General features: G+C 53.1%; 1 protein-coding gene and 1 long non-coding RNA gene across 3 annotated transcripts in view; both read left to right on the top strand.

Annotated features, from left to right (window-relative positions):
• Positions 1-22080, top strand: part of MPZL1 (myelin protein zero like 1) — a 29439-nt gene extending 7359 nt beyond the window's left edge. The window contains exons 2-7 of one of the 2 annotated variants that reach the window (XM_039881534.1): positions 8568-8734; positions 11373-11586; positions 12283-12415; positions 14391-14459; positions 14757-14859; positions 21543-22080. In XM_039881534.1, coding sequence (XP_039737468.1) covers positions 8568-8734; positions 11373-11586; positions 12283-12415; positions 14391-14459; positions 14757-14859; positions 21543-21644 — 788 coding nt within the window. In that variant the 3' untranslated portion in view covers positions 21645-22080. The remainder of the gene's footprint in view (positions 1-8567; positions 8735-11372; positions 11587-12282; positions 12416-14390; positions 14460-14756; positions 14860-21542) is intronic. The other variant, XM_039881535.1, reaches the window with a different exon arrangement.
• LOC120617699 (uncharacterized) lies at positions 14866-21432 on the top strand. The gene is made up of 2 exons (XR_005657003.1): positions 14866-16777; positions 16835-21432. It is a non-coding gene; the product is annotated as an uncharacterized LOC120617699 (long non-coding RNA).
• Positions 22081-25394: the final 3314 nt, after the last annotated feature.

Genomic DNA, 25394 nt, shown 5'->3' with positions numbered 1-25394 from the left:
CCTTCTTAGGGAAGATAAGGTGGTATGAAGAAGTAGTAAAATACAGACCAGGGGCCCGTGGCCCGTGTTTGGGGGGCTGCAGCCTGCGCGGTGCCCAGACGGCACCCTGGGTGCTCGCCGTTTGATGCGGACTTTCTTGGGGACCTGTGTATGTCCCCCCACTGCACCCAGCACTTCTGCTGCTCAGTAAATGAGTCGTTTCATTGATGACATTACCTTTCGCTTTGTTCCAGCAAAGCCTGGGTCTCAGCAGACAGGGGACAGATGTTCCCACTCCCGTCTCATCTTTACTTCCTGTCCGAGCGCGAGCGTTTACACTTTGAACTCTTCCTGGCGGCGATAAATTGGTGCTGATTAATCTGGACTCTCTTGCCAGATTTTTCCGGGAGCCAGAGAGAGCTTGACTGGCGTTTGGTGTCCATTTAAGGGCACGTTGGTTTCTTTATTTTAGAAAAAAATAAAAGGTACTCACACGTTTCCTTAACCACACACTTCGCGTTATAGGAGCCCTAACAATTCGGCGGTTCTCAGTCGGTTGCCGCCGTGAGGGTCTCCGGGAGCTCTGCGACCGCCGGGAAGCGTGCTGTGTGCTGGGCGCACCGCGGCTGAGCGGCCGAGCGGGTGGCAGCTCTGGCCCCAGCGGCGCCCGCGTCCGGGAGGGAGCGCGAGAGGGTGGCTGCGGCAGGGCCGGCAGGACTCCGCTTCCCACCCGAAGGCGTGGCTTCGGGACTGCAGCCCGAGAGGCGTAGAGGAAGCTGAGCTGGGGGCAGAAGACGGGTCTCATCAGCTGGGAGGGGGCTCGAGAGCCGCAGGGTCGCAGAGGCGGCCCGGTTCCAAGCCGCGCGTCGCGTGCCCCGGGTATGCCCGCTGCCTGGCTTGTTGAAGTGGGCGCGAGCTGACAGCAGCTCACCAGCAACAGCCCTCGCCCGGGGTACAGCAGGGCGGGAGGAATGCTGCTTTGAAAAGCCTGGTGTGCCATGCGGAGGGCGGGGGGCTTCGTGGGCAGTGGGGCAGCTTTTACACGGGGTTTTACAGAAGAAATCAGCACGGACACCTTCGCGTTTAGTTAAGAACCTGCCCAAAGGAGAGCCAGGTGGTAGACACAGCCCTGAGGCTACCTACCTAGAGCTCTGAAGAGCACGAGGTCATTTCCCACCCCCCCCCGATTAATTTACTTCCCCCCCGTGTGGTTAAAATGTGGCGAGTCCAGCTTCAGGCTGCCATGGCAGCAGACTCTGGTTTTATACCCCTTAGCAAACTTGAACTTCTCAAAAACCACGCAAGGCGGTGGTTTGTAAGCTCTCTCCGCTAGATTCCCAGGCGATTCTGGCAGCTGTGCTTTTGAGCTTACAAATGTCCGATGTACATGTCATTCGTTTCTAAGGCGTATCTTTAACCATTAAAATAATAACGAACAACATGCACACACACGGAGTAACATACATAATTCAGGAACGAGACCCCTGCCACGTTCGCTTTGACAGCCAGTGCGTTCTTTAAATAAAGCCGATTTTTGTAATATCTGTGTCTACATTTAAATTTGCAAGTGTATGATTGACCAAGAAGCTAGTAGGCCTCGGCCCTCATTTTTTGAAAAAGTCAGGTCCATGCACATGTGCTAATATATATTTCACAAGCCAACATACCTGGGCTTACAGTCAGTCCAATGCCGGGCAGGGCTTGGCTTATCTCCTTCTCAGACCATCTTATCACAATATCTTGAGTGAAGTCCAGCATCTCATCAGTATGCTGGATACAGGTTACAGCGTGAGAGTCACCCGGGGACCTTTTAAAAATCCTGACGCTCAGACCACACCCCATACTAATGAAATAAGAAGGCCCGGGGATGGGGGCAGGACCCAGGCGTCAGTTTTTTTTTTTTAATAGACTTTATTTTTCACAGCAAAATTGAAAGGAAGTGTATATCCCACACACCATACACCCACATCCCCCCTCCAGCCACACACGCGGTCTCCAGCATTGTCGACACCCCCGCCGACGGCACATTCGTCACAGTCGCTGAGCTCACACTGCCACGTCATCGTCACCCAGAGTCCATCGTGTACATCGGGTTCACTCTTGGCGTCGTGCCTTCTGTGGGTTTGGACGAATGTGCGATGATGTGTGGATGTTACAGTGACATAGTGTTTGTCCCCTGGTACAGTGTCATGCAGAACATTTTCAGTAGTTTCAGGGGCATCGGGATTTTTAATGCTTTCTGGGTGATCGCTGTGTGCAGCCAGGCGTGGGAGCCATCAGCCTGGGACTTTTTTATCGTCGTCGTAAGTTCTGAATGCCCCTTGTCTGACTCGTATGCGAAAACCACCTCTGTGTCCTTTGTACACACAAGGTTCTGTTTGGATGAAGGGTTCTGTTGAAGCCGGGATGATCCGCATAGTGAAAAGCACTGGGCTTTGGGGTCAGAAAGTCCTAGACTCCACTCGGCTCCACATTTGCTGGGTAAGTGACTCGGGCAAGTTCCTTAGCCTGTCTGAGCTTCTGTCCAGTGGATAATACCCAACGGTGTTGTTGAAAAAGAATAAATGTACCATAGTTTAATAACGCTGAACACACAGTAAGCGCTCAACACGCGGTCTTCCATCGCTCCCCTGATTCCCTGTGTTTGGGGCAAGGAACACCTTTCTGGGCATCAACCAGACATTTCCTTCCCAATCTCTTGTTCTGTTGTTGCTCTGATATTTCCTATTGGTCTTTTCTGGTTTGGCTTAAATTTTGGTTCAAATATCTTCTGACGGACAATAGACCTTCTGACAAGATTCGAGAGCTTGGAAAGAGAGATCTCGGGCCCAGCGGTCTTTCGCTTGAACAGAAGAATTAATACGCCATTTCAGCACCTGGGAAGCAGAGCGCGTGAGAGCGTCATTCTGTCGTGTGTCGGATGCACTCGCCCCCAGAGCATTTTAGTCCACTGTCACCCAGCAGACGTAAAACGATCCGATTTCTTACCAAAAGCTGCGTATTTGCATCCGTTTGCTAAGCACTGAAGGATGTGTGCGTGCGACGCAGGTGACACGGTTCAGGCTGGCTGCACTGGTGGCGCGTGTGGTGCCTGCTTAACTGCGGACTTTGGCCTTGAGTGAGTCCTGGCTGTGTAAGGTCTCTGCACCCGCGCACCCCGTCCCGGAAGGGCAGAGGCCGAGTGCCAGCCTGGTTTGGACGAGCGAATGGCTGAGTGAAAGCAGGAGCAGGAAAGAAAGACGAACAGAATGGACGCAGGGGCGGGCACAGAAGCGCCAGGGCCTCGCGGAGTCCAGTGGTCAGCGCGGTGACTGGGCCGATTCACGGCCTTTTGAATCTCCCTCATCTGAGAAACAGAAAGATCTTTGTTGGTGCAAAAAAAGGTTGAGGACAGAGATGTGGCCAGCTGGGCGTCGGTCACGCGCAGAAGGAGTTGACTCGGAGGGGCCTGTGGTGACCCTGTGTCAGGAAAAGTACATGGGTTTTCTTTTTTTTTGAGCATTTGAAAAGATGAGCCTCCTCTGGGGTTCTCTCTTCCAAGTAGGAAGGTGACGCGGAGGGGGGCTCCCTGAGCCACCTCTAAGATGTGTCAGCGTTCAGCCTTGGCCCCAAGTAACCACTGCAAGCACCGTGTATTTGGGGCTTTGCGCTGAAGCAAGTATGATTTGATGGCTTAGCTTATCTGAGTTTAACTTGGTATCTTATTCTCTCATTCATTCATTTTTTCTGACTTTCAGACAAATGTTTCTTGAACATATCGACAAAAGGCAGGCATTCGTGAGGTAACGAGAACATAGTGATGGGCAAGGTGGCCACAGGCCCTGCGCTGTCCTGGTTACAGACAGCTGGTCACTCCCGTAGAAAGTGAGGATGCCCGGATGGAGGTGGAGGGGCAGGATGGGAGGGGCACAAGGTGGGGAGTTTGGGGCAGATGCGGGAGGAAGTCACTTCCAGACTGAGGCCTGAAGCATAACTGGACAAGGAATGTAGCGGGGTGGTTTCTGACAGATGAAAAGCTTAATCTATTACTTTTTAGGGCTCGTTGAGTAGAGCCTATGTTTGCAGCCCCCCTTACTTTGTGCTGTCCGCTGAGGGAGGTCCGAACCAGCCCCGATTCTGTGAAGAAGGCGCCCGCTTCAGCTGCAGGTGGCCTGTTCCAGATGTGAGACTCCGCCCCGACACCTGCGTTGTCCCCACAGACGCGCGTCAGCACTCGGCCCTGCCTGTCCCACCGGGGCGACACCAAGGGGACCATGTGTTGATGCTTTCACTGGAGCATCCGGCGTCAAAGAAGGAAATCTCTCAGCGCCTTGCCAACGTCTTCCTTTTTTAAAAAAAGTGGTTTTTATTATGAAAAGTAAAATATGTATGAGAGAGAGAGCGCACGCGCAGTCGACAGAGGAAATGTTACAGCGAGCTCCCGGGCCGTCCCGAGCAGCCTGGGACGTGGTCCGTCGCCTGCAGTGCGTGCCTCTCACCCAGCCCCCTCCGGCCTGCTCCCCGCATCCTGCTGGTCTGGATTTCGTGCTCCGTGCCCTCTTTGTTCCTGTCCTCTCATGTGATGTAAAAGGCCATGTTTACGCACGTGTCGGGAGATGTCACAGTGTCAGACTCGCACGGTGTCCCGACAGCAGACGAGCTGGGCCGGAGGCTCTGGCCGCCTGCCTGCTCTCGGCCGAGCACGCCGCGGGCGTCTGAGTGCTTCAGAACCTTCCCGGACAAAAGCCTCCTTTCAGATTCCGGGGGAACCTGAACCAGGTTTGTTAAGAGGGTGAGGTTTTCACATGCCAGTAACAGGTGGATGAAGAATCGCTTCGACTGGTAGCAGTTTCGAAATCCCCGTCGAGGCCCAGAGGCTGGCCGTCCATTCGCCTGTGATTATGCAACTCCAGTGTATCTCCAATGACTTTATGGTGCGAGAGTTTGAATTCACATGGAGTAGTATCTCGAGTGTTGGTCGAGAGGCTTTATTTAAGCTGCTCAGTCATTCAGAGCATTGAAGTCGGTCCCATCAGGAAGTGGCCTCTTGGGCGAACCGCTCTGGAATAGGCTTTTTTCCTTGTGGTTGCGTTGGCTGTTTCGTGTTCCCCGTTTGCTTCGCTTTTTCCTAAACTGTCTGGTTCTCTGTCCAAAACAAAAAGATCCCCGTCTTTGGGGATCACATTGGACCACTATGGAAATGACTCCTGGTGAGTTAATTCCACAGCCTTGGCGAGTACTCACCGAATGACTTAGCAGGTTCTTCCCATGTGAATCGGTCTCTTACAGGAAGGGCTGTTGGGTTGGTTTTCTTGCCCTGTGAACTCTCCAGTAATTAGCAAGATTTTTTCCCCAGGAAGAAAGTTAGCTGGGTTCCTGTCACCATTTTGAAGTTTATGTGTAAGTTAATATGTAACTCAGAATCCTAAGTTGGCAGGATGTAAAAACATTTTATATCACTTAATCTTTTTCATTTCATTTCATTTCTTTGTTTTTGTTCGTGAGGCGATTGGCTCTCCAGGATCTGGCAGGAGACTTCTCCCCACCTACGAGTTAGTTGTCGAACTGCAGCTTTAATGCTTTGCACGGTGATTTTTACCAGACGCCCTGCCCACAAGAAGCCTATTTAATATCCCATCCAGACTAGGTTCCCATTGGTGGCGACAGTGGATTAGAACAGAAGCTTCTCTGCATGTCATCGTTCCTTACATTTGCATTTTTCGCCATTCTAACGAGCCCCTAAAAACTCTTTTATAAGTCCGAAGAGGAGCCATCTGCATTCCACAATGATTTTACTGTGTATTTCCATAATACTCGTAGTCGCTTGAAATAAAAGGCTGGACAAGGCAAACCATTCCCGGTCGTTCAAGGGACCAGCGCCTCATCCTGCTTGGGCTGCATGGGGTGACCTCGGAGCAGGACCCATGTTTGGTTCCTCTCAATACCCACCCAGGAGAAACCCCATAGGGAGCACTTGGCCAGAGGGCGCTGTCCTGTGCTTGATCACCGCACTTGGGGTCACTGTCACACGCATGGTGACATGGGCGGCTTGAAGCCAGAGCACCCGCTGAACCTGTGCCCCGGACCAGCTGTGCGGGGCAGCCGCCCCTCGGCGTTTCACACGGCACATCCCTCTACCCTCATCTGTCCCGCGTCACGGTTGCCTGGGGCACCTCCAGTCTCCGGGGGCCCTCATCACAGGCAGGAGGGCACGGGGGACCAGCCCGGCTGCTGCAGCGTGGTTGGGGGGCAGGGTAGGAGAGGGGGTGCGCGAGGTGGCCTCGAGGACGCACGCCTGAGCCTGGCAGGCGAGTGGTGAGGGTGGACGCAGAGATGCCAGCTCGGGAAGCCACTGAAACAGCGCGGGTGAAACGTGCTGGTGCGTCGGACCAAGGTGGCAGCGTAACCAAACCAAGTCCACCGTGAATCGATTGTCTCAGAGCCGAGTAGGGATGTTTCTGTGAGTCCTTTTGGTCGAAATCCGTGGCCGTAAACTTGCACACCTGGCCTGCTTCCAACTTCAGGTCACGGCTGGGCGATGGCCTTGCCGAAGGAGGGCTCGGTGTGGGCACTGTGGCCCGCAGGCTTCCCAGAAGCTTCACCCCACTTTCCCCTGGGTTCCCCAGTCCTTGGTTAGACAATAGTTTGCTCCTAGGCTGACTAATGCCCCTGCCTTAGGAAACTGCCCCAAAACGTGTGACTAATGCCCTACGCTTGCTGATCACAATCTTTATAGCTTTACACACTGCCCCCATCTTTGTCCCTGAGTTGCTGAGGCCACAAGAAAGAGGCTGCGTAGCCAGAAGAAAGGCCGGAAGGCCCCTGAAGCTGGACAGCCCTCCCCCCAACATAGAGCCCCTAGAATAACGCCCTGAGCCAGTCAGGGAAGGCAGGTTTTGAAGGCGTCAACCTGCTGCCTTCCCGGATCATCCGTGCTCCCACGAGAAACGCTAGTTCTGAGCAGCGCCCTGGTGGGTCTGCGGGTGGGTGGGAGCAGGCAGCTCGAGCCCCGGACTCGGTCGCTCTCTGGGTTCCTTGCCACCAAGCCTTGTGACGGGGGTCTGGTCCGAGAACCCTTATTTACTGACTTAAAAGACTGTGACTCCCCTGGCACTGCTCATCACTGTGGAGAAAATTGGTCGTAGTCGCACAGTAAACAAGGGCCTCAAACCTGAGCTGCTCCCCGGGAGCATCGGGCCAAGTCGCCTGGTCTGGCTGAGTCGCCTGGTCTGGCTCTGCCGTTTGCCTGGAGCCCACTCGCCCTGAGGCTGCGTTACTGCCTGCCCACAATAGCGAGGAACGCCTTCTGTTGGCTTCTCGAGTGAAGGAAGGGCTTGTTTTGAGATTTGGACCACAAATAATAATCCATTGTTCCTTGTAATAATAATCCACCCTCTTTTGCAGAAAAAAAATCCGCTTGATGCAGTGTGGCTATCAGTTGATTTAAAAGAATAGCCAAAAGCACACATTGTGCCCTCAGAATAAACATTTGGGAGATGGTTGGGAGGGCTGGGGGTGGGGGGACCTTTGTCTCCTTGGCCTGGACTCAGAGTTAAGACCTTGGGAGGAAAAAATGCTGAATGTGACCTTCAGTCTCGGGTGACAATACCCTTCCTCATTCTGCCTTATTCTGCTCATCTGTTACATTCTAAGAATAATTGGTACACTGTAGATACGGATCCTCTCTAAATGATTTCTTTAAAACACATCATATTTTGAAGATGAGTGTTTTTCATCTTTCCTGGGTTGGTTTTCATTGTTTTCAATTTTAGGCCAATGGAGTTTTTTTCTAACCATTTAGTCATGAAAGTATCTATTTTTCAGTGAAGATTATTTTATTTTAGCAGCGATCCTTCATAATTCCTATAGTTATCTCTGGTTATAGATTTTGAAAAAAGTTATTTTTGTTTTCCAAGGGAGAGACATTTTAATTACTATTTCCTGGTCTTAGGCTAACTGAGAAAAAAAACTCAGTGGGTGAATGAAAATGTGACCCAGTGTGGCCAGCTGGGCCACATTGTAGGGTACACATGTTTGCAGCATATTGAAACCTGATGGCAGATAAGATTTCACTAAAGAAAGCAAGATACGTTATGCATTTTTTTTTTTTTGCCTTAAATCCTTTATGGGAAAAGGATCAGTTAAATAATAAGCGTGGCTTTACGATGAGGCGCCGTCTTACCTAGAATAGTTTTAATTGCTCTAAATATGGAAAATGGGAAAAGTTCAATGTCCTGTCAGTCGAAACATAACAGGTGAATATGAGAACTATTTAAAGAAGTAAAATTATGGCTTCCACGTCATGAAAAAGAGACCGTCAGAGAAGCAGGCGAGATGTCCTCCAGTAGGCGAAATACATAAACTGTAGTACCAGTAAAAATAGCTTCTTGCTGAAAAAACAACCAAAAATTGCGAGTCTGTCAGCAGCTTATCCTGTTTGCAGGAAGTACCTGGGTATAGAATACTCTGCCGTGCGCAGCACGCAGTGGCAGCGGCTCACTGTAGAATCTGGGAACCTTCCTGTTTTTTTCTTTGCCACCTTCTCTGATGACTGTGCGCGTGGCGTTCGCACCGGATCCTGCTCTTAAGCTCTTTGTTCCTCTCTGCAGTGACTACTGGCGTTTCGGCCTTGGAGGTGTACACGCCGAAAGAAATCTTCGTGGCAAACGGGACACAAGGGACGCTGACATGCAAGTTCAAGTCCCCTAACAGCACCGGCATGCTGACCTCGGTCTCCTGGAGCTTCCAGCCGGAGGGGACGGACGCCATGGTGTCGGTAGGAGCGCCCGACTGCTCGTGGCCGGCCCCACTGCGCGGGGTTCTCTGCTGGTGCCGTGTGGCTGCCGGTCTGTCCTTCTGACTGTCCGCGTCCGGAGTGAGTGAGTGAGCCGGGCGTCTGTCCCAGACCTCGAGGCCCTGCCCCTCCTTCAGCATCCCTGGGAAAAACAACTCCGGCTTCCCTTCCACGCAGCTCCCGTCCTTGCCTTCGCTGTCCCTGTCGCCTTGCCGGCCCCGCTCCCTCCGCCGTCGCATCCATCTGGACCGCGTCCTCTTCCACAGCGGTGCCCCTAAGTGACCTTGCCGGCTCTGACCACGGCTCATGCCACCTCTTCTCAGCTTCCATCTGCCCCGTTGCTGTTTTTATTGTACTTTAAGTATTTCTCTGCACACGCGCGTGCGCGCACACACACACACACTCCTTTCTGATTTAATTACGAGTTCCTCAGTCTACCCCATAGTTGCCTGATTCGGTGGTGGTCACTGGGAGCCGACTGTGCTGTGGGTCTGTAATGTGTACAACCGCGCGCTCTCACTCGGGGCGTAATTAGTTAGGAGCAAGGATGGCACGTTGATGACGTCACAGTACGACAAGCGGCCGAGCAGAAATGCAGGACCGGAGGGTCCGGGGAAGGCTAGTTGGTGCCCGGACAGTGCCCGTTTGCAGTGGGCGCTTATCAGACACGCACCGACGGCCCCGACTCGCGTCTGTGGAATGGAGGCGGTGGAGCCTTCTGCAGAGGGCTGTTACGAGGACACAGCGGGACCGAGACCTGTGACCTTGAGCAGGTCACTGGAGTCCCCGGAGCCGCACTGCCCTCCTTTGCGAGTGTCTGGCAGGCGAGCCTCGCCTTGTAGGGCGGCTAGGAGCACCGGAGCGTTGTTCCCGGGGGTGTCACGTGTCTGCATCTCCTGCCAGCAGAGGCGCTGGCTGTCTTTCTGGTGCAGTGACTGTCCCTGGAGACAGACGGTGTCTCCTGTGGCAGAGAGGACAGGTTTGGTTATCGTCCAGTAGAGGTAATGACTCCCCGTGGCACAAAGGCCGGGTGGGCTTACTGCCCCATTATAAAACACGTGGGTGCCCTCGGCTGTGACACAAAGCCTACGTGGCACAGCATCCATCCGAGCCCGTGCAGGCCGTCCACGTGTGGCACGGGGGTTAAGGGCCACAGGCGAAAACGTGCCGCTTGCCGTGTCGGAGGTAACAAGGCCCTTTGTCACTAAGTCGTCTCCATGGGCATGAAGACTCCGCAGGAGTTTCGTGTCGTCTGCCAGCACCTGCGGCAGACGGGCAAGGAGGGCGGAACCTCAGTTCTTAGCAAAGAGCAGGTTCCGTGGAGCTCGGAGTGAGTTTGCTACACGGCGGTCGTGACGGCCGCCACCGCTGTTGTCTGTCCGTGGTCGTTCGGGTTTGTGGACGGCGGATTAGAAGGACCTGAGAGCGGGCAGGAGGCCGCAGACCGAGAGGACGGGGCCTGGAGCCAGGGTTACCAGTGGGAAGTAAACAGAGAAGAGAGAAGTGTCGGCGGTAGAGCCCACAGGGTCGGGGGTTAACTGGGAGGGAAGGGAGGTGGCGGGATCGGGCGTGATGACTCCACGGTTTATGGCTGGGGAGACGGCGCAGCCATCAGTCCGGACGTGACCGATAGCGGGTAGAAGACGAAGTTCACAGGCCAGGACGGCAGCGTGGAGGGCGGGGGAGCCGGGCGAGGAGTCCGGAGAGGAGCTCGGGAGCTGACCGGTTACAGATGGTCAGTCGGTCAGGGGTGGAGGAGGCCGTGCTGGGGTTCAGTGTGCTCAGGGCATCCTGAGAATGTCCCGCTAGAGTTGGTGCTGGAGCTCCATCGCCGACCTCCTCCCGCCGCCCCACCTCTGAACGAGAGCTGAGCTGCCTGGATCGAAGCCAAGTGTCAGGATAACCCCGCCCCCCCCACCCCCCACCCCAGGCCTCAGCTCGCTTCGAGGCCCTGGGTTTGACACCGTTACTTTGAGAAATTAGTTCCTTTGCACAGAGCCGGTCTGAGGACCGAGCGAGGGTGCAGATGGCCACGGGCGGGAGGCAGAAGCTTCGAAGGCGGGAGAGAGCGCATTGCGTGGTCTGGGCTTTGTCCCTCTGCTCCGTGGGAAGCCAGCAGGCGGGGACACCCGTCCGGTTAACCGAACGGTGCTGCTTAGGCTTCTTTCTGTGTCTTAACAGCGAGCTTTGTGGACTAAGACGGGCGCCTCCGAACGCACTGGCTCCAGCACGGTGTCGTGCCCAGGGCGCCGGCGTGGAAGACGGTCCCGGCTTTGGCCCTGCGCCACCACGGCCTGTTGTCACGACCTCGGGCCAATGGCTTCTTTGCGTCCCGTTTCCTTATTGTAGAAATGTGGGTGGTAATCGCTACATCACTGGGATGTCGAGAGGATGAGAGGTGATGTGTGAGTTGATTTCTTCTCCTGAGACACGATCGAACCCGTGATTTCCAAACCCCTGCCTGGCTTAGACGCCAGGTGAGATTCATAGTGCGCTGCTCCTTTCCGTACGGAATCTCTAGAGGACCCTTTCGTGGCGTGCCTTTCGTAGAATTTGGAACCTCTGCCTTTGCAAATAGCTCATGTGTGTGTGTGTTTCTTTTTTTTTTTCCTAATTTCAGTTTTTCCACTACTCTCAAGGGCAAGTGTATGCCGGAAATTACCCGCCATTTAAGGACAGAATCAGCTGGGCTGGAGACCTTGACAAGAAAGACGTATCGATCCACATAGAAAATATGCAGTTTATACACAATGGCACCTACATCTGTGACGTCAAGAACCCTCCTGACATCGTTGCCCAGCCAGGACACATCCGGCTCTACGTCGTGCAGAGAGGTACACTGGGTATTTCGGCGGCGATGGCGTAACCCCCTTTACCTCCTGTTGGGCTGGAGAACAAGGACCGCGTTTGAGAGTGTGTCTGAAGGGAGCGTTTTTGCCGTGCGGTCATGGCCCCGTGTCTGGGGACCTGGACGCGGGGACCCCCACCCACTCCAGCCGGGGCGGCCGGTCTCTCCGTTTACAAACCCGCTGTCAGAGGCCGTCGGTCCGATTCCAGCGGCGTCGGTTCCTCGGTGTCAGTGAGAGAAAGGCCAAGTTCTCCGTGGTCGGGGCTGGGTGCTGGGAAGGAGGGAGGGTGACGCTCCTCCCGTGGTCGCCGGGAGAAGGTTGTAGTGGTCGCAAACGCAGCGCAGGTGTTTCTTCCCTTTTATGAGAATGAGCAGGATGCGCAGGTTCTGCCGTCTCCGTTTGCTCTGGGGGAGAGCGGATCGAGGTCAGCGCGCACCCCCGGTGTTTGAGTGTAGCGCACTGGGGGGGTTGTGCGTGCGTGCGTGCAAATGCGTGGTTGTGTGGCTCGTGCTTAATCACTAATATTCACACGCCATTGCGTAGATCCTAGGCTCTCGTAATTCGGGTGACAACGGGGGCTGTGATAACTGCTAACGGAAAACACTTGTTTATTAACTTAAGTGAGTTCCATTTCTTCTGTGTCGCAATGCACCTTAACACGATTGTGTTCTTTCTCCGTAGAGGTTTTGCCGGTGTTTCCGGTTTGGGTGGTGGTGGGTATAGTGACGGCTGTGGTCGTAGGACTCATGCTCCTCATCGGCGTTATCCTGGCCGTCCTCTACAGGAGGAAAAACTCTAAACAGGACTACACCGGGTAAGAAACACCGCTTTCGGAGGGAGGGAAGGGGGAAGGGATCGGGTCTGTAAAAGGTTCTGTGTTTTTTTATGGAAACGGAACTGTGAAGAATTAGCCACAGTTTGCTTTCACGCCAGAATCGGGCGGTCTCCTGAGGAGGTGCGGTGACGTGGGCAAGCAGAAGCCGGTGGCCTGCTGCTCCCTGTGGGCTGTGACAGGAGCCCACTTCAGCTTCTCTCCCGGGTTTGGGCAGTGGCCCGCTTGGCAGCCTGGGCTCTATGTTTCAGTACCAAGCGCTCTGCCGTTGGCATCGCCAAGCCACAGACCCCACGTTCCCAATTTAAGACCGTCATTTTTTTCAGTTAGGCAGATGTGAAACTAATCAGTAAGAGCCATGCTGACCGACGGCCCCCGGCCCGGTGTGGGGACCCAGGCATCTCCTTTCTGTGGTCTTGGCGGCGGCTACGTCACTTTGATCATTCTGGAATGCATGGCCGGACTCGTGCAAGCTGGGATCAGAGGGGTCAAACACCGACATTTCCCAGCAGTAAAGAACAGTAGACTGTCTTTTTGTTTATGGCCTCTCAAAGAGAAGGCACTTGAGCAGAGGCGCGTGTCTGTTGCAGGACCTGCTCTCCTCCCGCTGCAGCTGGAAAGCTAAGCCACCTGAGCTAAGTAGGCCTCGTGGTAAGACAGAGTGAAGGCGGAGTCCAGCTGACGTAGTCGAGCTGGGGCGCAGGTGCACGGCCCACCCTTGGCCGCCGAGCGCGGGGCCTGCCCTGAGCTTGCATGCCCCAGGCTCCCGGGCTGGCGACGGGGGGATCCGCTCTCACCGGGCCCTGCGGCCCTCGTTTTTAGGAGGAGTGCTGTGTTTTAACAAGTTTGAGAGCCAGATTTGGATACCACTGGTTTGGAACGCCTCTGTTCTGCTGACTGTACCTACTCCCTTGCATGGCGAGTGTTTCTGATGAACTTTAACTGGAGCGTTGGTTTTTGACATGAGACTAATCCGGGGGGTGACATGCCAGGCTCTGCGGCTCTTGCTCGGGTTAATGAAGGGGCAGAATCCTGCATGGCATCGCGAATGCTGCTGTTCTTACTCTGGTTTTTTCCCCTCCCCTGCCTTTTCTGCCTTGGTGTCCGGGATCAGATCCTGCTTGTCTTCCACTTCTTAAGAAAAGCTGACATAGACGACACCCCGAGCCTAGAGCAGGGCTGGGGCTCCTCTTCCGCCCCCACTAGGCACATGGTAACTAACCCCGTTGCTGTTACTATCACGTGTACGTGTCTAGTCCCGCTCCCCTGCTGGATGCTAACCGGCTGGCTCTGAGCTAACCCAGCAGCTGTTAGGGTCTGTCCGCAACTACGTCACGTGTCTGTGTCAGAAACATGTTGTCATGCCATCCCTACAAAGTGGAGTTGTCAGGTCACAGATGTTTATGGTCGTCTGGATACATACGTTCTTCATGTAAAAGGCTTCGGTGTGCGTGTGTGTGTGTGTGTTTAGTTATCTTTTTGTAAATATGTGCATCGTGTTGTCAATGACTGAGACCCTCTTTGGGTTAGCATGCCTATCAAACCATTTTGTTCTGGGGCACATAACCTCCCATTTCAGAGAAGGCACAATTAGCAGAATGCATTGTGTGCTTCAGCCTCAGTAATGACACTTTAAATGTAATCCTCCCAAACTCCTAAGATTTTTTTTCTAATACGTTATAAAGTATTTAAGCCCTGCCGACGACACATCCCTAACGATTACCTCCTGCCACTCTGTTTCCCCGATTTATTTACGAGCTCAGGCTTGTCGTTAAAGACTCCGGAGCCCCTGAAAAGGTTCACCCTGTGTGATGCGGCACGCCACAGCTGCTCATCATTTGGTGTGGTTATGGTCTTTGGTGGGGAAACAGAATATGGGGAACCAGGAAATGGAAGGAATGACACGATCGAGATTATGACCCCAGCTGTGTGTCTGTGATTTTTGAAATACGTGCAGGAGAAGTTTGCCTTTGATGATCACAGAAGTGAGGGTGGATGGCCGGGGGAAAAGACAGAGCACCACGTGGTAAGTCACAGCCAGAATCCCGTCCGGCAGACGTCGTGGCTGTGAGCGGGCAGCGCTCCCGCCGCACTGGGTTCTGTGCCTGCCCCAGTAGTGGCTTCGTTGATTTGGGAGACTTAGAATCAGGGGTAGAATACGGCTTCGAGACGTGTGATTGTTTTGATATCCATCGTTTTGTTGTGTTTTGTTTTTATGCATCTGCCGCTTCACTTTGTCGTCACTTGCATTTCTATATTTTTGTTTCCATTTATTTAAAAACATTTTTCTTTACGTTTGTTCTCCAAATGGCCAACCTGTCAGCTGTAGCACTTCAGAGAGTGTGTCACCGGTTAAGCAGGCCCCACAGAAGTCCCCCTCCGACACAGAGGGTCTGGTAAAGAGCCTGCCTTCCGGATCTCACCAGGTAACAGTGACTGCGGGGCAGCTCGGTGCTGTCACTCTCCCGGGCACGGGGCAGAATACCGAGGCGCAGCAGAGAAAGCGAGGGACGGACGGACGGACGGGGGGACGGACGGAAGCAGACAGACAGCAGGAGAGGGGGAGGGCGCGAGAGCTGCTTTAGGAGCGCCGCACGCAAGTGCGTGGACAAGGATCTGACCCGAGTGAAGCTGCCCCCGAAGCCCCGCTAACGGGCGCTTTACTCACGGCGTGGCTCCTTCGGCCCAGGTGGAATGAGGCGACGGCTCTGTCGGACGTGGCCAGTCCTCTTCCACTGCTCGGGGACACCAACCCGGTGAACTAGACTCCGCACCGAGGGGCTTTGTAAGACGACGAATCGGCGGGGGAAGGTCGATCTTGGTATCGATAATAAAACAGGAAAATTGTTTCGAAGCGTTTAGCTGAATTAGTAGGCTCGATGAACAGAGACACGTTTTAGTTTCTACTTTCTGTGGAAAGTACCGGAGAGAAATGATTTTTATTTAGAACACAGCACACGTCCAGCGTTGCGGTCAATGTGTCTTGGCTACATCGTTGTAACTGTAATTGTGGCATGGCAGACATTCCTTCGCTTCGTCCCGTTTCTGTTCCTTTGGGGTAGGAAGCATTCTAAGGAATTTGGCCAGTTACAGCTTTGCCCCAAAGAGATGTTTCGTGCAGGCGGATGACTTATTCACAGACAAGAATAAGTGTTTTGAGGAATAAGTCCCCCTAGTCTTATTCTCCGTCGTCGTGTGTAGCGAGGAGACCGCGGCATTGTGACGTTAAATTACTCAAAGCAGACACCCGGGTCGCCACAGCACCGGCGCTGGAATCCAGCATCAGGCTCGTCACTCGTTCCTGTCCTGTCTGCCTGTCTGTCTGTCTCCGTCTCTCTGATTAAGCAGTATACCTCAGCTACCTCAGGTTACTAATTTGGATTGAACGGGAACAGGGCTGTAGATGAAGCTTGAGACTTGCAGGTCCAGGTCACATCTAAAGAAGCCTTGGAAACTTTCTTCTGCCCTTTGAGTGCTATGGGTGTTGCTCGCCTATTGAAAACCAACTAGGAAAAAAAAGAAACGATGGTCGTTGGACGTTGAAAAACAGGCCGTGCAGCACTGTGATCCCTGCGCCCTGTGACGGGCCCAGCTCACTGCTTTGGGGCACTTCCCAGACTGCATTGCGGCGCCAGGAGGGAGGACGAAGCAGAGCTCGCGGGTCGCGCTGACCGAGGAGGCGAAGTCAGACTTCGGGGAGGCCCGGTGAGCAGGGCTGACGAAGCAGAGCACCAGGGAGGAAGAACCCGCACGGAGAGAGAAAGAGAGAGAGAGAGAGCGAGAGAGCGCGCGCGTGCCAGCCTCAGAGACCCGGCGTGGCGTCCCGGGAGCCCTCGCTGAACGCAGACTGTGCTTCCGTGGGGGAGGGCTCCCTGTGACCAGGTGAAGGACCACCTGAAAAGCAGTAGTTCGCACAGTGCCTGGAGCTCATCCACAGCCGGGAATAGCTCGTGCCTCCACAACCCAGAGCAGAGACTCATAATGCACGGGGTGTTGGTCCTCAGAATGGCCATGCCTTTGTAGGGGGGCTAAATTAGCACCAGAATATGAAGACTACAGACCCCCCGTAACAAAGCTTTCAGGCAAAGGAAGCCTCTAAAGAATGAAACTAATCCAAAAGTATTTTAACTGCCTGCTAGAAGAAAAATCCAACATTCTTCACAGGAATACAACAAAATCTAGCACCTAGCAGTGTAAAATTCACAATCTCTAACATGAATCAAAAATGAGTATGCATACAAAGAGGCAGGAAAATAAAACTCATAACCAAGAGAAAAATCAGTCCATAGAAACAAACCCGGAAATGAGAGGCGATAAAAATCACAGACGAAGACCTTAAAACAGGTATTACAAATCTTAAGACCTTAAAACAGGTATTACAAATCTAATACCTTAAAACAGGTATTACAAATCTTATAAGCAAACCCAAAGATATAAAGGAAAGCTTGATGTAATGGGGAGAGAGATAAAAATATCAAAAAGGCCAAAATGGAATTTCTAGAAATGGGGGGAAGAAAAGACGGAAGAAGATGGCTTAAGCAGCGGTTTAGACACCACAGAGGGAAAGAGCAGTGAACTCGAAGACATAGCGGCGAAAACGACCCCCATGAAGCACCAGGAGGAGGACAGCCCGGGCAGACGGCAGAGCGGCAGCACTGCGCCGGCGACATCGAGCAGCCGGCCTGGAGTCCGAGAAGAAGGGGAAGGGGGCCGAGGGAGGAGAAGCGTAATAATGGCCGCAGCACGTTTTCACGCTTTCAGTCATTTCTTCTGGGTTTATCTCCCTATTTCTGAACAATCTGATTGCACTGCTGCTTCTCAGTTTGTCAGTTTCAGATGTTATTTATTGACTCCATGATATGGAGACGAGAATTTCGGTCTTTTCCCCCGTCCCTTCTTCCCGGCACACTCACGCACACCCACAGACCCCCCACCCCGCCCCGGCGTGCTCATCTCGCTGTGTGTAGGTAGTTAGTTTTCAACGTTACGCGTTCCTGTTTTTTTCACTGTTGTGCCACATACGTTTGCTTTGTTGTACGATTTTCTTGCTTTAATGGAGTTAATATGGGCCTTGTTTTTCATTTGCCTTGTTTTCTAAGTACATATTTGTTTCCCATCTCAAAAGCCTCCAGCGAAAGCCTCTGAGCACACTCAGACATGGCGCGTGTTCCGCTGGTTTCATTTTGTTCTGGCCGATGTGCCTGTTCCAACCCTCCGGCTCTGCTGCGCTTTGGGCTGCTGGGTACCGGTCGTCCTGGACCCGCCTCCCAAGGAATGCTCTTTACCCCTCTCCCTTTAGACCTGACCTCACTGTTTTATTTCGTTCCCGTGTCCTCATTACTTCTTGAGAAAAGATGCACAGGAGATGAAATGTTGAAGTTTCGTGTATAGGCGGAATGATGGCCTCCAACGATGGACCTGTGGGGTGTATCACCTCACCTGATGAAGGAGACTTTACAGCCGTCATTAAGGATCTCAGGATGGGGAGAGTTTCCCGGATCGCTCTGCCGGGCCCAGTGTAATCTCAGGTCCTTCTAAGAGGGAAGCAGGAGAGTCAGAGACAGTCGAAGAGGCAGTGCCACCGGCTTTGGAGATGGGGGCAGGGGTCACGAGCCCAGGAATGCAGGCAGCTCCCACGGCTGGAAAAGGCAAAGAAGCGGATTTTCCCCGGAGCCCCCAGAAGGAACGCAGCCCTGCTGACCTTGATCTTAGCCCAGTGAGACCCAATTCAAACCTCTGGCCTCCAACGCTGTAAGACGACGCATTCGTTTCTAGCATGTCTACACCTGTTTGTATTCTTCTCCCTCGAGCTGGATCGAGGCTCTGGGTGGGTCGAGTTCCAGGCTGGGAATGTCTTCTCCAGCACGCCGAGGCCTCGCTGACTCTTCCAGCTGCCGGTGCTCGGTTGATGCTGTTCTGATTCCTGGTCTTTTCGGGGACCGGTTCTGTTCTCTTTTGCTTCGAGTGGTTTTTAATGCCTGGGTTCTGAAATTTCATAAAATCGTGGGTCTCTTTTTATTCATTGTGCTGGCTACTCAGTGGGTTCTTTCGATCCAAAAACTATGTCCTTCAGTTTTAGGATATTTTCTTCCATTATTCTTTGGAAATTTTCCTCCGTTCAGTTTCTGTTCTCTCTTTTGGAAATTTTTATTAAGAATTGGACTATCTCCTAAGTCATTCCTTTGGTTTGCTTATTTTTTCTGTTTTGCATTTTTGTTCTGCTTTCTAAAACATTTCTGTGACTTTATCCTCCAACTTTTATTGAGTATTTAATTCCTGCTGTCTTTTTTTTTTTTTAATTTTTCAAGAGCTATTTCTCATTTTCAGATTATGAGATCCTATACTTGTTTTCATGGATGCATTGCCATATCTCTTTGAGCATATCCTTTTTCTTCTTTCTTGTATGTTTTTAAAAATATTTTCTTCTATTTCTTGATTTTGCTGTTTCTTTTGGATTCTCTTTTTTACCCCTTATAATTTGTCTTTCATATTAGAAGCTTTCTTCAAACGCCCAGCGGTCCTTGGTTCTCCGTTTGTATTTAAGGCACTCAGGTCTGATCCGAATCTTTTTGTGCAGAGAGAGCTCATTGGGCAGTGGGTATGGGCTTCACTGTTCGTCCCTAGTGCTGGCCGGCTTCACTGGGGGACCTCAAAGTGTCAGTTGCTGAGGGTGTTTTCTCTTGGGTTGGTTGATTTCTCCAGAAAGAAATCTCATTTCCTGCTTGGGAGTTGAGCAGAGAGGGGAGGAGAGCTCACTATTCAGGAAGTAGACTTGCCCACCCGTTTTAGGGCCCACAGCTCACCCTGCTGTGCCTGCTGTCCCTGAGTCAGACCGGGTCATCCCTCCTGTGAGCAAACCCCAGGGTCCTGCCCAGGCCTGACTCAGGGGCATTTTCTAGTCACCGGTGAGAAGTGCTTCCACCACCGTGTCAATTTACTTTCATTTTTCAGCGTTTGCAATATAACACCAAACTGGCTTTGAAGAAGAATCCGTGGCCGTTTTTACAACGTGTCACACGGTATAAGCTCCTTCCCCCGCAGACACACCCTGAAACTCCTCGTGAGTCTTCACGAATCTCGATGGAGGGTTTTGTCCTCATCTAGGAAGTTACACGACTTAATTTAAGGGTCAGTCCTGGTCTTGAACGTGACTGTAGCCAGGAACCAGTTAACTTACCAGAGAGCCCTTTGTTCTCATTCTGTGCCTGTACCGCTGACCACCCGAGCGACCCCTGAGGGAGCCCACGCTCTACGCAGACAGAAATCCACCTGTAACTTTTGACTCCCCAAAACTAAGCTACTATTGCCTACTGTTTATTATTGTGTCTACTTTATGGTAGTAAGTGATAACAACAGACTAGTATTTACACATACTTTATGCATTCATGACATAATCTATTTTTTTCAATACTTCTAGGCGACATAGTCCGTCTGTTTTTTCAAATCGTTGCAAATCTCCAAAAACTTTTCCAATATATTTATTGAAAAAAAAACTTCATATAAGTGGACCTACACGGTTCAAACCTGTGGTGTTCAAGGGTCAACTATAGCAGAAAACAGGATTTTTTTCAACTTATTTCCCTTTTAGATCTGCATTTAACTTGCAGTTTCTGAGGTGACTGCAGAGTCTCCATTTGATTCGGTATTAACAGTGAGGTCTGTTGTTTGACCCATGACAGACGTAAGAGCATCACCTACGTCTAAAGACGAACACGGAGCTTGGCTGCGCAGTTCACCCGGTCAGCCACCTCGGCCTGTCTCAAGTAGACCCTGTGCCACAGAACGTCCGTGGGAACAGTGCCTAATGCGTATTTAGTGCTGCTTTATTTATTCTCATTCAATTTGCACAAGCACCTAAGGGGTATCACACTACCGTTAACTGCCGCTTTAGAGACAAACTCATGCTTCGCAGTTTCCGACCACGCCCGAGGCCCCGTGGCTGGTGAGCAGCAGTGCTCCCGTGCCCAGGGAGAAGATGTCACAGATTCAGACTGCGGACTTGCCGGCCTCCAGGTGGGGCTGGCCCGGGGTGTTATGTTATAGCTCTGCTCTCACATGCCCCATGCTAAAGCCCTTCCGGCTGGATTTGTCCCCTCTGGAGCAGTTGGGGTGTCCAAATGCCACAGGATCCCCTCCCATGTCATGCACAGAAGGACGCAGGTTGTGGGGTTCCTGGGCGGGGTAAAGGTGTTTATTTTAAACCCTATGCTTTTGGCTACTGAGCTTATGATTCCAGAGTTGGAAGCTTAAGCACGACGTTAGACTTTTCGAGAAGAGTGTCTTTGGATCGAGGTTGACTCTGGTTAGAGCACCCTTCTCTCTTAAGGCCAGGGCTGTTTTGTTGTCGTCATTTACAATTTTAGAGCCTCTGGGTTGGAAGTGACTTATAGAGGTCACCACCCACCTGATACGTGAATCCTCGGCCTCTGCTGGGGGCTCCCGCGGCCCCCAGGCAGCCCAGCCTCCCCGCTGTCCCGGCTCTGACCCCGACAGCCTCTCCCTTAGCTCTCCTACTGCAGCCTTGGAGTTTCCTTTATAGGTCTGTAGATTGTGGCTTTGGAAAAGTTTCAGAACAAAAACAGTTACCTGATCTGAGGTATCAGAGAAGCAATATTTTTATTAGTTATGATACTGTCAGACTGAAAGAATTATACTCTAAGTAGGTACATGGGAGAATATTTGAAATCTTTTTAGGTACCTACTTAGATAAAGCGACTAGTCGATTGTATCTTTGGGTGACACTGAACGTGCGGTTTCTTACGTATGTCATTCTGAAGCTCCTGATCACAGTGGGTCTCAGGCTGGCTGAAATGCCCGTCTTGGTCCTTACGACTCTGTCCCCAGTTAGAAGGGCCGAGGAATTCTGTGACAGGTATGAAGATAAGATTCCTGAGAAGGAATATTGTATTGTTATAGAAATTTCCAGACAGAAACCAAAGTAGAGTGATGTAACAGATCTCCATGCACCGGCTTTACCAGCCACCAGCACGCACCAGTCCTGTTTTAAGGACAGCTCTGGACGCGTCCCCCCGTGGCCCTCCTGAATCCGGCCTGTGCGGAGTGCTGCTTCCCACACGTCTCACTCGGCTTCTCTCCCCTCTGTCCCCAGGGCCCGGTCATCTACGCGCAGCTAGACCACTCCGGAGGTCAGCACAGCGGCAAGATTAACAAGGCAGAGTCCGTGGTGTACGCAGATATCCGGAAAAACTAAGAGGAGACCTGGATCCCGCCCCGAGCAGGAAACAGAATCAAAGCGGACCCTCATGCACGACGTCGCCCACAGCCAGTGTGGCCTTGGGACTCTGGGCATGGACAAGCACATGTTTATTCATGGACGGGGGAGAAGACGTGTATAAAGGATGCGTAAAAATGTTCTATTTAATCTTCCGATGCGAGGAGCCAGTGCCGCGTGCTGAAAGGTGGTGTGATCCTCTGTGTATAAAGTCGTCTTGCTGGGTGGGGCGAGGCGAGGGAGGGGTTGTGCAGCCGGTAGGGACAGGTGCCCGGGGGCCTTCACCTCAGGTGAAGACGCTGTGGTGGCTTCTGTGGCGTCTGAATCTTGAGCGCTGTCACAACGCCGAACTGTGTTTTACTGCGCATTGTCGTTTTCCAGCGATTTGTTAATTTTGTAAATTGCTGTAGATTGACGCAGAGCTCCTGGCTTGTGTAACGTTATGCATTCTTGAGCCGGAGAGAAAGAGTGGAGCTGGCCGGGGGCTGCCTGTGGGCGTGGCTGTCCCCGAGAGCCACGTCCATCATGGGGATTTGGCAAGAAGAGCCCAGATGCCTCTCCACAAGGGCTGCGGTCGTGGGCTCCGCGGGTTCTCGCGGCCCAAGGCTTCCTCCCAAGTTAGAGCTAAGTACTGGGGAGTTTCCTCCTGCTCCTGGGACTCTGGCTTCCAAACTGCCCACGAGGCGTGCCGGCCAAGCCGCCGTCCCCGGGGGGCTGCGGCCCCGAGCCCCGCCCCGGGCGAGCGGGCGCCGCCAAGCTCTCCGCGGAGCCTCCGCGCTCGCCCAGCGCCTAGAGCCCAGGGGCCTGGCCCCGCTTCTCCAGGCGACACACCGTGCTGGGAACTAGTGCTTTAAACCCGAGATCCTGACTCCCCCAGCCTCGCCACCGCCTCAGGAAGCTGCAGCATCGGGACCAGCTCTCTTCATGGATGGATCCCCCGCCCCCCCCACACACACTTTTTCCTGTGTACTTAAGATTTGTTGTTACGAAGAATTTTAAAGATGCAAAAAAGAAGCGAGACCAGTAAAATCAGCCTCCACATATCCATCCTCAGTTAATTCATATATCTTTTTTTCTTTTTCTTTTCTGAATTTTTAAAATAAATTTTAAATTCCAAAATCACATCACTTCATCCCCTACATTCTCAGGTGTGCATCTTTAAAAAATAATGGGTTCTTTTCTTACATAGCCATGACGTCTCATCCCATTTAACAGAAACGTTTTTTAAAATACACGATGTCTTGATCCCTTCCAATACCCAGTTCATACTCATTTCCCCTTGTCTCAAAAATGGCATTTATAAATGGTTTCTTCAAATCAAGATTGAAGCATGGCTCCAGTAAAGCTGGCTTGGGTGTTTTAAAAACAAAAATGGGGTCATAGTGCTTAGCATCCTGTCAGAGAAGGGAAGAAGAGGCCATTGGCTGTTAACCCCTTATGTAGATGCACCGTGAAATTTTAAACCACTTCTGAATTTCTCGGTATTTGGGTTGTTTCCAGTTATCTTGTTTTTGTCCATCACGAGTGATGCTGTGATTGTCATTTGGCCTCGTGAGCTGTTGGTGAAGCAACAAAAGCCAAATGCAAATCATTTGCAGCTGCCAAAAAGGCAGCCCCGGATGGGACCAGCCTCCTGGCCCCATGGGAACGCGGTCCCTCAGACCCACCGCCCCTCCCTGCATCCTCACAAAGCTGCTGGCAGGAGAGCCACTGCTCCCAAGTCTGACTGGGTCTTTGGTGGAAGAGAAGCATCTGGGGGCCGGAAGCAGCGCCCCCAGCACCTGCGGGAGACTGGCTGTGTTTACAGGAAGGAAACCCAGGTCTTTCAAGCTTTGGGTCCCTGGGGAGCTGCTGCTTCCAGCCTCTGTTTCCTTCTGTAGACAGGATGGGAGACCATTGTCCCTGCTTGGCTCAGGGCCGCCACTGGGTGGGTCGTCCCCATGGCGGTCCCTGTGGAGCTGGCCCGTGGTGTTCCAGAAGGTGAGGAAGGCCTGGGATTTTTATTTTGCTCTCCCTACATCTGGGAAGAGGAAGGCTGACAGGCCTAACGTTCTCATGCTGGCTTTGGAGCCCTGCCCTCCAGTGCTGTGCTTCCGCTGTGGGGGTGGGGGGGCCCCCGAAACGGAGGCCCGAGCTTGTGGAGGCTGCCCGTCCCCTGACGAAGGACTCCATGGACGCCGCGTCTCGAGTCCGGATCCATTCTTCATGCTTTCTCTGGCTTTGGGTAGAGTTGGGTTTTTTTTCTAATTACAGCGTTTCAACTAGATTAAAGAGGAACATAAAATCTAAATTCATTTTGTAGAGAATCTTTTAGAATGCATAGTAGGCCCAGAAGAATGCAGAGCATTTTGCAAACCCAGTCCTTGCTCTCACGGGCCCAGCAAAAGCCGGGTGGTTGGTTCGCAGCGTGTCTGGATGTGCCCATCGCACTAAAAGCCCCGTCTTTCCTGTTCTGAGCCATCGCTGAAGGGAGTTGCTCTGGCAGAGGCTTGAGAAGCTTGCTCAGGGATCTTGGTCCCAAAGTGTGAAACCTCTGCGGCACACGCAGGTGCTGGCCGCCAGCAAGTGCCCCGTTGCTCGGTGTCCTTAAGCCGAGGAAGCCGAGCCCAGCCCCCCGTCCAAGGGTACAGCACAGGACACCTGAGGACATGCCGGGCTCTGCGGGAGGAGGCCGAGCCGATGACGTCATGCTGGCTCACGAGGCTGAGCCAGAGAGAAGCCCGGGGCAGGAACAGAGCTGGCGCTTGGCGGGGACGGCCGGCGCCCTCGTCCTGTCCCGACAGTCCCGCGAGAGCAAGGGGAAGGGTCGGGTTCTGCTCTGGGTCACGTGTCTGTTTCGACGCATTTCAAGCTTTTAGACGACGGCTCCTCCGGGGCCACACGTGAGGCCTCCTCCCGGTGGGCACGCGTGCCCTGAAGTCACTGCGAAGCGCAGGCTGTCCCGCGAGGGCCAAGGCTGCCAGGGAGAAGGAAATGAGCGGCCGGGCCGACGGTGACCGAGGGCGACTTTGGCCTCGCATCCCTGCTGCGGGCTGGTACCGTCCTCCGCGGTAGACGTGTCCCCGCTCAACCTTCAGCGGTTCTGCTTTGGCCTTGTAAGGTTACTGTCTGGCATGGTAGACACTGGCCACATGTGGCCATTTAAATTGAACTGAAGTTAAATCGAGTTTTACATTCAGACCCTTAGTCACACTGACTACGTTTCAAGCGCTCCGTAGCTACACTCGGCATTGGACAGTGAGAGGGGGCACGTTCTGTCCGTCGCAGGAAGTTCTGTGGGGCGGCACTGGAGCAGGCCATGCAGGAGTTGGCGACCTCTTAGGTGGCTGCGCCGGGTCACACCCCCCTTTCTCTCTCACCATGGAGGCATGAACCCAGCCCCTGGCGTCGGGAGGTGCTCTGGGACAGAAGCATTGGAGAGCTGCCTGGAGGGACCCGAAAGACTCCGGTAGAGCCCTGCCAGCTGGAGGGGGCAGCCCGAAGGTTCTGGGTGGGAGGAGGCTGGCTGGGAGCCAGGCCCTGAAGGCCTCACATTCTAGGCAGGGAAGCCGGGGTGTCCTGCAGGCAAACAGGGTCTAAGTCATGGAGCAACGGACAGGATGGGCATTTGCGTTTCAGCCCGCCCGTCCTGCCAGGCCGCGGAGGGCGGGAGCCTGAAATCAGGCGGATTCGTTCTGTGGGTCCCGTGGCTCAGAGGGGGAGGAGCAGGGCCAGCAGCAGTGGGGGCGC

Source organism: Pteropus medius, unplaced genomic scaffold (genome assembly GCF_902729225.1).
Source record: "Pteropus medius unplaced genomic scaffold, Ma_sr-lr_union100, whole genome shotgun sequence".
NCBI lineage: Eukaryota > Metazoa > Chordata > Mammalia > Chiroptera > Pteropodidae > Pteropus > Pteropus medius.
The sequence above is the reverse complement of the archived record's forward strand: the minus strand, read 5'-3'. Positions and strand labels throughout refer to the sequence as shown.